General features: G+C 32.8%; 1 protein-coding gene across 1 annotated transcript; it reads right to left on the bottom strand.

The window, feature by feature from the left end:
- Window positions 1–6612: 6612 nt before the first annotated feature.
- On the bottom strand, window positions 6613–10527 carry LOC123760946 (uncharacterized). Its single transcript, XM_069309881.1, has 6 exons — window positions 10260–10527; window positions 9423–9545; window positions 8232–8336; window positions 7723–7952; window positions 7205–7383; window positions 6613–6822 (listed from the first exon to the last, which is right to left on the bottom strand). Exons 1-6 carry the CDS (start codon window positions 10492–10494, stop codon window positions 6669–6671), a joined length of 1026 nt encoding a protein of 341 aa, XP_069165982.1. The 5' UTR covers window positions 10495–10527; the 3' UTR covers window positions 6613–6668.
- Between the last annotated feature and the right edge of the window lie 2234 nt (window positions 10528–12761).

Below are 12761 nucleotides of genomic sequence, written 5' to 3' on the forward strand. Positions count from 1 at the left end.
TAAATGCTAATGTTGATCTGAAACTTTTTCACTCTTTATTTAATAGAACTAATGAGCACCATACCGGAAATAAATATCGCTTATATATCCTGCCCGAATATATATCCTGCCCGAAACGCTTTGCGTAATAGTGGCTTTAGGCCACTATTACGTACATACTTACGTGCATACATACTTACGCTAGTACATACTATTGTATGTACTAGCTCTATCTATAAAGCCAACAAACTTTGTAAAATCTCTTTATGTATGTACCTTACCTAAATAAAAAATTATTATAAACTATAAAATTATTATCCTCAGAGTAAGACTAAATCTGTGCAAACACTCCACGCAAATAAAAGGGCCCAGTCTTTGGAACTTTCTCACTGATAAATTAAAAAAGTTTCCAAACCATGCCTAGTTCAAAAGTAAAATAAAAAAAAGAACCTTATTTCATCCTCATAGTTTCCTACCTTGTTCTTCAAACTCACACTGTATCTTTTACAACCCCTACTTGCCTACTTTTTGCCTAATTTTTTATGTAAAAGGAATATTAATCAAAACACAGAGCATTAACATTAATTAGTGGTTTTACTTTATTACTTTTTCATGATACAGGCAAACACTTGCTAAGAGAGGTTTTTATAGAAACTTAATAAAAGGATATCCTGACTTCATTAATTACTTTACCCTGACTGACATTTATAATTATTTAAGCCTGGCTGGCAATGTTTTTTTTTTTTAAATCCTGTAAAATCACAAATTTTCCTGAATTTTGGGGGTTTCTCCTCCTCCCCCATATCTGGGGTTGATGAATCATCATCTAGCTGCTGTATTCCAGATATTTCCAAGTCTGTTGTCTTGTCATTATCCCTTAAATCGACATCATTAAGATCCTGATTTATAGCAGATCCAATGCCATTAGAATCTAGAAAAGATAGAATATATATTAATAATAATAATAATAATGGAAAAAATATATAATAAACTTATAATTAAAAATGAGAAAATTCCATGTTATAATTCGCTCACATCTATAACTAAAAATTTAACTGCAAGCATCAGGAAGAAGGGCTCCAATGTTGAAGCCGGCTGATCATCTATGAACCATTACTTTTTGCTCTATAAACAATGGCCAATAACAAGGCCAGTGTTTTCTGCTATGCAAAGTATCTAGTATGGCAAACACACACTTTCCCAAGGGAGGAAGGTATTAAATGTTTGATATGCAGTACCTAGAACACCTGGAGTCATAACATAATATTGGACACAGTATTGTTTTCTAACAGGAAGATGAAGTGAAACAAATCTACTTAGTTTTCATGATAGAGTCACAGATATATTACAAGAAAAAGGTTGTTGGATTTACTGTCTATCTAAACCTAAAAAAGCTTTTGACAGTCCCACACAACATGCTGTACACTACACACAAGGGGCATAACCAGCTGACCCTCCAAAGAATACCTGATCAACCAGGCTGTGATTCATTCGTCAGGCTATGAGCAGCCGCGTCAAACAGCCTGGTTGACCAGTCCAGCAACAAGAAGGCCTGGTCGACGACCATGGGAAGGCTAAGCCCCGGAAACACTTATAAAGGTAAGGGTGGTTTTAGATAGTAAGCTACTGCCTGAGAAACAAAAAGCTCCTCTCACATAGTAAGAGGAGCTTGTGCATTACTTTACAACTTCAGACTTGCTTTTAATTATAAGGATGGTGAAAGACTAAAGAAAATGTTCATGACTTTTGTGAGACCAAAACTGGAGCATGCAGCAGTTGAATGGTACCCAAATCTCAAGAAGCACATAAATAAACTTGAAAAGGTGCAACGGTATGCAGCAAAACATGGCTCCTGGAACTGAAAAACAAAGAGTTACGAGGCGACACTAGAGGCGTTAAACATGCCATCAGTAGAAGATAGAAGAAATAGAGGTAATATGATCACCACTTACAAATTACAAACATAAATTGTTCAAATTGATATGCTATATATGCAAATGCAAATATGCTGTGCTTACTTTATTAACCTGCAATTTTAAATGGGATACATGTACTGTATTGTGATTTGTGTATTTGTACTCAATGAATTTGTGCGCCCCTTGAGGGACTTGAAGTGGAGGGGTGTAGAAATAGCCTAAGCTACTCTATCACTTTGAGATGTATTTTTTTTCTTGTCTCAATAAACTTACTTGAACTTGAAAAAATTACCACGTAACAAAAGTAGGACCCCTTGAGTATTTAAAGAGTTGGTTAGACATATATATGAATGAGATTGGGTGGATATAAATAGGAGCTGCCTCATATTGGTTAATAAGCCTTCTGGAGCTACCTTAATCATGTTCAGTTTTCTGCCTTATTCAAAAGTAAAACCCAAAAATACCTAATTTCATCCTCATTTACCTACCTACCTAGTGCTTCAAACTCCCACTGTATGTGTGTGTGCGTGTATATATATATATATATATATATATATATATATATATATATATATATATATATATATATATATATATATATATATATATATTTATTTTACTGACCTCTAGTCAATGGTGTCACAGAATCATTATGTTCAACTGTGAGTTGGTTTACTTCCGCAGCCTCCAATTTCCTCTTCCGATCTGAAAATAAAAATTTCTATTATAATTTAATTATTAAATTATCAGCAAAAATATTTTGGCAATATACCTTTCATGGGAGGTATGCTTATCATGTATTGGGATGTGAATCTGGCAACAGGCAAGGTAACAAGGAATTGTTTTTATATTCAATATTTAACATTTAAACTTATTTTTAGCATAGAACAGTAATATAGTATATAATATAAGTTTATCAGTTCAGATAATAGTGACCCCAAATGTATAACAATGTGGTTAAGAACCTTGTATGCATGATATTTTGTCCAACTAGTCAGAAAAGTTAAACATGAAATGTGAAAGGAAAGGAAAGCAAAACTATGAACTTCATATTTCAAAAATAAGAAAAGCAAAGACAAATCCTAGAGGGTTATTTTATTTATTGCATTAAGGTCTATGCATTATTTTTATTTTTTTATTTTTTTTTTTTGAGATATATACAAGAGTTGTTACATTCTTGTACAACCACTAGTACGCGTAGCGTTTCGGGCAAGTCCTTAATCCTATGGTCCCTGGAATACGATTCCCTGCCGCGATGAATCGTTAAATATATTATTACATTATATTAAAATATATTACATTAGTATATGCAATTATATTATATTAGATTATATTATATAATATTGCATTAGTATATTCAATACAGTACTTACACAAATGGAAGATATTGCTTATCGATTTACAGTCTGCTGCTGTTAGGCAATCTGCTGGCAAAATGCCTTGAGTAGCTTTATGGAGTCCTTTCTTGTAATAGATGAACACGGTTTCATACCCAGCACCACGCATTTTTGCCATCTGAAAAGAAAGGGTAAAATCCTAATGAACAAAAGGCCTCATGACGATCTCGTCTCCATAAAGACATCTCTTTTGAGAAAGATCAACACTGGGGGAGTCTCATACTCAAATTTCCTAACACTTTGGAGGATATATATCTACATTACTTCTTTAAGAGGGCCAGATGTAACAAACGAGGAGCAAATATTTAAAGATCACCAAGCCACAATGTAGGATAGGAAACAAGTGTTATACAATATATATATATATATAAACAATATATATATAACAAGATAGGAAACAATATATATATATATATATATATATATATATATATATATATATATATATATATATATATATATATATATATATATATATATATTATATATATATACAAAGCCATACATACATATATATTATTTAATATAAGTGAATTCAATGTAATATATTCAGGAAACAACAGTTTTACCTGCTTCTCAATGGCTCTGTAAGGCCGGGAGATGTTGTTTCGTTCTGCTACCTTCTTTCCAATAAGGAGGAGAGATTCTTCCATTTTTTTTTTTTTTTTGCTTTCCATCCGACGAGCTTTAAAGTTGTACCCACATCTCTTTCATTTTGTATGTAACGGGGGGTGGGGGAAATAGCTCTATCTTGTCCATTATTCCACCCCCCAGTTAACTAACGAGGCCGGGGGAAACAGCTCTCTCTAGTCCGTTATTCCGTCCTCAGTTAGCTAACTATTCTAGAGCACCTCCAGAGTTCCTAAGGCAGCCTCTCTCGTTCAACACCTTGTAACCTAGGTATTTGACTAGGTGCTAAGACTACAAGGCGCCGTAACTGGATCAGCTACCCGAAACTCTAGAGAGAACTCTAGAATACAGAAACATTGCCACAAACGTATAAGAGAAAACGAAAGGAAAGAAATGAATAGTGAAGTAATTAGTGAGGGTTTGGGGTGAGAGGGAGAGAGGTGGGAGGAGCGAGGAGGGTCATTAGCTGAAAGTGAGAGTTTAGAGAGGGGTGGAGGGAGAGGTGTAGATAGGTAGAAGTAGAAGAGTACATAGTAGAAGTAGAAGAGTAGATAGTAGAAGACGAAATGCTGCCACCATCCATTCTAGACCATTACATACAAGACAAGGAATGGAACTTGTCTGTATCAAAATATTCTCAAAAGATGTTATTACCATGTATCAACTCCAAACATGTATTCATTAATATCATGAAACCAGTAACCGCAGAGGCTTTCTCACCTCAACTCAAATCTCTAGGGGACAAAGTTAAACACAATTTAAATAATAAATTCATAATTATATTTCACATGAAGTATCATAATTTAGCAATTCAATTAAAATGTTTCAGTTTAATATGCAAAGTGAGTCATCATCCAAGAATTCGAGAACCCTACAACTTGACTGCCCCTGATCATCACACAACATATGTAAACACGACCAAGTCACCTTACTGTTCACTCACCGAGGACTGAGTCTAAGTTGAATAGAGAGGGGGGGGGGGTCTGTAGCTTGACAGAGACTGTCTCGCCCCTGCCGGCCGACAGCCTCCCTGCTAGGGACGTCTTCTCTGCTCTCCTGGCTCGTCTGCTGTTCTGTCTGTTAATGCTTGATGCTCTCCGAGTATATATTGGGGACCCTAGTACTAACTCCGCCCACAAGTAGATAGCCTCCGGCACTACCAAGCCACTCCTTAAACGTCGGCATGTTTGAAGGCTACCAGACTACAATTATAAGCTTAGCGGAAGCAAGGTGAAATTCTCATGATCTGACCTCAGGTCACTTGGGGTCATTAACTCTTAGACGTGTGACTTTCCGGTGGTCAAACTGGCGCCTCTCAGATCCTTGTCTGTGACTCCTGTACTCTATGTATGTATTAAACTAAACCAAACACTTTTACAGTGTTACATGTAGACCGCACATGAACACATTCCTGGCATTCTGTGCATTTTATTAGGAATTTTCCTTTCAAACCTACAATGAAATACTTCATATTAAAATATTTTGTTTCCTAGAAGTAGCCTTAACTCTCCATATATATGTTGCTTAATTGAGAAACTGTACTTGCGATCAGTCTCTAGCCTATTGTTGATGTGACAATGTGCATTTAATTTTGAACCTACCTCATTAATACTAACTTGCTGAGATAAATGAATTATGGGTTTTAGTCCCTGAGTCTGCCTGAGGACTAATTTATCGGTATATCTAATGATGTTTGTATGTGGAACACTGCACATTCATACTAAATTAAAACCTTCTAAATAAAGTTTGATGTTATAATTGTTACCTTTTGAAGTTGTTGGCTGGGCCATGACCAATAGTGCCAATGGATCTCAAAATTGTTGAATAACAATGGAAGAGGGCCACTGCTCTCAGACGCATTGGCACCCATAGACGCACACCGCCACCATGTGCTGTAAACAAACACCAGCATTCATGACCCCAAGAATGAAATAATAATTATTTATTTGCCATATAACAAGTTTATATATATATATATATATATATATATATATATATATATATATATATATATATATATATATATATATATATATATATATATATATATATTGGTGTATACTGGCAGCAGGTTTTCTTTCAAACATGTTTCATTGAATATGACCGCATATTCTATATTTATTATTTTCTGGTTTAGGGCTTCTATCCCTCTAACTATTTTCTTAGCATCAGGGCTTAATTGAAATAGGAGTTCTCCAAAACTCATTTTCGAACTTTTAAGGTGAAGAAAAGAAGTGATTTACTATAGAGTGTATTACACTTATTTATATAATTTGCACAACGTTTCGAACCTCCATGGTTCATTCTCAAGTGAACAGATCTTACAATACAATATATATATATATATATATATATATATATATATATATATATATATATATATATATATATATATATATATATATATATATATATATAATTTTACTTTATATAATATATTTATATATTTCTATAATATATATAATAATATATTTTATATAATATATTTATATTTATATAATATATTTATATTTATATAATATATTTATATAATATATAATTTTATATATATTAGTCATATATAAATGTAATTTTTTTATGTAATATTTTTCATCATTCAATATGCATTCCATATATTTTATAGATTTTTTTGAACATGATATAGTTAGGAATCGTCCAATTAATATATACATTATTGATAATGTCTCAAGCTAATATATAAAGGTACTCTTCAAATATTGTATGGGTAAAAACCTGGTATTAGGTCTTAGGTTTCTATTTGAAAACCTATTTTTAGGCTTTCGAACAGATGTAAAAATATTCTTACTTGAGTTTTAAGGTTCTGAATAGTGGAAACGTGATCTTGAACTTCTTTGTCACAAGCAAAGATACCACCAGAATAATATGAGTTTCTGATCCCTCTGGAATGATATTAAATTAATGAATGTTCATTGTCTGAGACATTTTGATGACAGTTAAACATCATTTCACTTAAAACTAATTCAACTACCCAAGCTGGCATTCACATCATAATTCCTCTTATTCTAAATGAATGTATATAGTGAAATAAATATTTTTTAATTAGTAAAGCCTTAGTCCAAATAAAAATAATCAACTGAAGTTGAAAGGCAAGTAATAAAGGTGTAATCAGTTAACAATTAAAAAAAATCTGATTAAAAGTTGCATGACACTATATAAATATTATACAGTGCTGTGTTTATAGTACTACAAACATATTACTACACCTTACATTATACCTTAACAATAATGAGCAGCATTAAATATTTTAACTTGAATATTTACCTCCCAACTTTGTTGTAACGATACAGTTTCTTGTTGCCATCAATATGTACAGCCACAGGTGTTGTATCACATGCAGGGCACCCCTTGTCAAATTCTCCTTTTATTCTCCCAAGTTCATACTGATGGAAACGCCATTCAAAGAAGACTCTTTTTGTTGTCTCAAAATTGATGGGACCATGCTAAGATGTAAAATGTGTGTAAGTAATTATCAAAAAGTGCCAAGCAGTGGCATGTTAAGCAACAGACTATAAATATCTGCAGGAAATGAAAATAAACTTACATGAGCATTACATAAAAAGAGAAATTGTTAAAGATTGGTAATCCATTTCCATTTCTTATGATATTAGACATATATAAAATATATATTTAGAATATTCATGCTAATTATTAATTTAATAATATTTAACCCTATTTCTTAAATAATGACAATGCATTTGCTTAGTAACAAACTTAGTTTTTAAGTTTATACACCAATTTAATACTTGCACTATTAAAACAGTAATGGTATGAAAACTTACACGCCCTCGAGAAGCACCAAATAATTCCAGTGCACTAACTAATGCCTGAAGAGAAGTTCCAGGGCTGCTTCTCTTGAGAAAATGCCAGGAATCCAATAGATTTATGCTGTAGAAAGTGCTACTATTTCTTCCAGTTGAATAAAAACCAGACTGGTGCATGGCTTTCCCAAGTTCTTCATCTACATATCCGCACTTGCACCTAAATATTGGGGTATACAGATCATACCTTCCTGCCCCCCACAAAAAAATAAAAAAAAATGAAGTAAAACAATTTTATTTGGCAAGGGATTCAAGTGTGGCTATCAATATATGTGTAAACCAACCCATAAAGAATTCTCTGTACGGTTATAAATACGTATGTGATATAAATACGTCTTCATAACTGAAGATACAGTGGTAAAGAGAGTGAAGTATAAATGGTTATATTGATGAAGACTGTAGCCTGGGTCACCTGAGCAATGCCAGCTACCAATACTAGTATCAAATAAATGTTTCTTAAAGTAACCTACCACTTAAAGTTACAAAGATGCACAAATTATTGGAGCTTAAAGTTGTGAACTTGCTCTCACTGCAGTTCGGGCAGGAATTAGGTGGATGTGCTGGTACAACAGGCTCTGGTAACAATTAAATTTACAAGATCAGCTATGCAGCAAAATAAATACATGTTTCAATCATTACATTTTAAATTACTAATAATTTTTTTAGCATTAACTGGAGTTACATGAAAGATTTATATTTAATAACAAATAAAAATTCATTTATTTAACTAAAAATCTGTAATTAATGAGGTAATCAATAATTAATGAGGAAAATGACCAATACAAAAACTACTAAAAAAATTACATGAACTAAATAAAATTTTAAAACACTGCTTGGTTCAGGATAGAAATGAGAGTATAAGAAACAGACTACAGGTACCTTACTTACTCCAGTGAATGACATTCCCATCTGAACACACAGTTTGTGTTGGGTCTATAGGCTCGAAGAACCCATTTTTCCAGCAGAATCGCTGGTGGAAAGGCATTACAAAATGCTGCTGCTGATCACATTTATGACACACAAAATTGAAAGCAGTCTTCACATTTTATGCTTGCCTCACAACTTCTACATTGTACACAACATTTGCCTGGTTTTCCAAAAAATAATGTAATTATGTAATTTGAATGGTAATACTGGTTTTAGAAATATTGTATACCAAGATTAAAAATGACAAACATCTAAGTGTATTCAAAGATTGACATTAATCATGCATTTCATAATTACATTGAAATTTATCCATAATTACACACTAAAGATGTTATTTACCTTTATCTGGAACACCCAACTTCGACAATGTCCAGCTAAACAGCATTGACCTACGTTCTCCCCATTTAATCTCACTATTTTTTATTCTTTTTTGCCAATCAGAAATGCTTGCTTGAGAATCATAAATTTCCTCCAGTTCTGCAGCAAGTACTTTGAAATATGGGATTCTAAATTAGTCAGGAAAATCTTCAAGAGCAAATAGATGTAATAAATAAAAGTGTATTTTATACATATTATATAAGCATCTAGAACAACTGACAGCTTTCAGTAATGTGTTAGTTAGACTATGATATATATATATATATATATATATATATATATATATATATATATATATATAGTAGATACTAGGTACTAAGATTATATTACATTACATAGTTCAAATAGGGACGTACCAGAATTCAATGATTTTGGTGTTTGTTCTGCAGCTGGTAAATATGTTTGAGTATATGTTGGTACACTAGTTGAGAAGTCAGAACTTTGAATGTGTGGAGGTGAAAGAGAAGCAGGCAGAAGGGCTGTTTGGCAGAAAATCAACCTTTAAGTATGGTAATTCCACAACACTTTATCTATTTTTAATTTGTAAACTATCTACATTTTTTTGTTGTCTATGACCATCACTGCCCCTATCTCCACCGAACACCAGTGTATTTGCGGCTATGTAAGGGCAGACCAATATGGCAGCCATGGCCTAATCTGTCATAAGACACAGGGAAAGATTGCCAGATATGAAGCAGTCAATGACATTATCAAAAAAAGTTTGGCTAGTTTGGTTCAGATGTAATACAAACAAAGAGCAACGGTTTCAAGTTCAACAAACCAAAATGTAGGGCTGACAACAGGAAATTATTTTTGACCCTGAGGGTTATTAACACATGGAACTGCCTACCCACCAGAGCTGTAACTGCCAAAACTGTGCTGAATTTCTAAATATACCCAAAAAAAGATCATAAAGGCAAATGGGGGGAATTTCGACAAGCCGCAGGCTTCCTGTACTCTTCTAGGCTACTAGAGTTTGTAGCATTCATGTAAATATCTGTTTTCAAAGGAGAAGTTGACTATAACCTTGGATTATCTATAAACAAATTTTGAATAATAAAACACCAAAAACCTAAATAATTTTAAGTCTGAGGCAAAATGAAATCTACACTAGCAATTAAACCTATCATTATACTATGATATAGGAACACACAAACATGGGTCATGGAATAAATAACTAAATAAAAAATTACCTTCTGATAAGTTTGAACGTTGTGTTTGATTGATTTCAATAATCCTGCAGTAATTTTCTCCTTTTCCTTTCTTGTTTGAAGGCTTCAGATAATTTAGGTCTTCAATATTTAAACTTCGCTTCATATATTCCCTTTTTTTCTGGAGAGCTGAGTTTATTTTCAAATATTCACGATGAAGGTTCTCTTTAGCTAAAATTGCTAGTGTCTGGAGACCTTCTGTTAAAAAAATATACATTCTCAATAGGATACATTATAACTGTAGCAAGAGAAGCTACATTAAATGTTTTGATGTAATTGTCTAAACCAATGATCAAAGTGATAAAAATTATAATGGGATGATGGATTTCAAGCCAATTATGCTGAGCATAGAAAAAAAATTCGGTTGTTATTGTTAAAACAAAGACTTACTGTATTACACAAGGTTGTAAACTTTGATATTAATGTATTATAAAGGCCATAATCAAATGATTTTATAAACAATACCATCATTATTGTCCGGAGTTATTCTTGGTACATCTGGTAAGTAAAGATAGTTTTCAGGAGCCAAGAACGAATCTGCCAAAAAAATATTGGACGTTGTACATTCCAATTTGTTACAATAGCCTAGTACTGCATACTAATTACTTATATATATACTTATATATAAAAACTTATAAATCTCAAAATAAACAATACCCAAATTTGTAACAAATTAGATGGCAAATTCCTTGGCATTCTCATTGACCACAAGCTGAATTTCCAGGGACACATTCTAAATATATCAAAAAAAGTTTCAAAAACTGTGGGCATTCTTTCTAAGATCAGATATTATGTACCACGCCCTGCCCTGGTGACTCTCTATTACTCCCTTATCTATCCTTATCTCAACTATGGTATTTGTGCTTGGGGTTCTACTACCCAAAATCACTTACGTCCTCTAATTACCCAACACAAAGCCGCTATTAGAACAATATCCAACTCTGGCCCCAGACATCACTCGGTACCCCTACTCAAATCTCTTAATATGTTAGATATTAAGTCACTGCACATTCTCTCATGTGTATTATACATATATAAAACGCTAAACTATAATGCCAATCCTGATCTTAAAAGCTTCATAGAAGGTTGTAACAGAACCCATGAGCACCACACCAGAAATAAATACAGTTTTGATATTCCTAGAATACGTCTTAATCAAACTAGAAATGCTCTGCAAATCAAGGGGCCCAGAATGTGGAATGACCTTCCCAACCATGTTAAAGACTGTACCTCTCTCAACCAGTTTAAGATAAAAACTAAACACTACCTAATAAATTCCCTGTAATCTACCTCACTCCTCTATTGTCAACCCATGTCTGTTATTTTCTTTTTTTTTTTTAATCAACACTGTTTGTCAACCTATTGTATTTGTGCTGCTTTTTCAGTCATGTTCCCCCTTTTTTTTTTTATCTTTATTTGTATTTGTTCTCAACACCTTTTATTCTTTATGCTCAATTAGTATTAAGTTCTAGATATTAATGTTTTTCTTGCCCGAAACGCATTGCGTAATAGTGGCTTTAGGCATTGTATGTACTAGCTCTATCTATATATCAATCCATTAATGTAACATCACTTGTATGTATATACCTTACCTGAATAAACATCTGAATCTGAATCTAATACAAACAAAAAACCAAATTGGAAATAATAGCTAGGCTAACCTAACACAATGACATAACATAACACATCTTTATTTGTAATTTTGTCAAAAGCTGATTAAATGTTTTTTTACCTGCTAGTATGCTGGATGGGGTCGATCTTCCAGGCATATTTATTCTACTGACTTGTGGTCTTAATGCTGCCGCAGTAAAAGGATTTGTGACAGACATTGTACTGCTTTCTGTATCATCTACCTATTACAAATACAAATACAATTATTTATTCAGGTAAAGTACATACATACAAGGTAAGATACAAAAGTAGATGGATTTATAGATAGAGCTAGTACATACAATGCCTAAAGCCACTATTACGCAAAGTGTTTCGGGCAGGAAAAACACTAAGACTAAAACTTAATACTAAAAGAGATTAAAGTATAAATTGTGTTGAGAAAAAATAAGAAAAAAATGGAAAAAAAGATGGGGGGTGGGGTGAAACATGGCAGAAAAAAAGTAAAATACAATTTGGTCAACAAACAGCATTGTTTTAAATAGAAGAGATGGGTTGACATTTTGGGGGTGAGGTAGGTTACATTGAGTTAATTAGGTAGTACTTAGTTTTTAACTTAAACTGGTTGGGAGAGGTACAGTCTTTAACATAATTGGGAAGGCCACATTCGAGGTCCCTTGATTTGTAAAGCATTTCTAGTTTAACTAAGTCGTACTCTTGGAATATCAAATAGGTATTTGTTTCTGGTGTGGTGCTCATGGGATCTGTTACAACCTTCTAGGAAGCTTATTATAAAAAACATAATTGATAAAAACAACATGCTGCATACTAAAAACGTATTGGAATGTGTATACCAATATGCAGTAAAATATATTC

Source organism: Procambarus clarkii, chromosome 6 (assembly GCF_040958095.1).
Source record: "Procambarus clarkii isolate CNS0578487 chromosome 6, FALCON_Pclarkii_2.0, whole genome shotgun sequence".
NCBI lineage: Eukaryota > Metazoa > Arthropoda > Malacostraca > Decapoda > Cambaridae > Procambarus > Procambarus clarkii.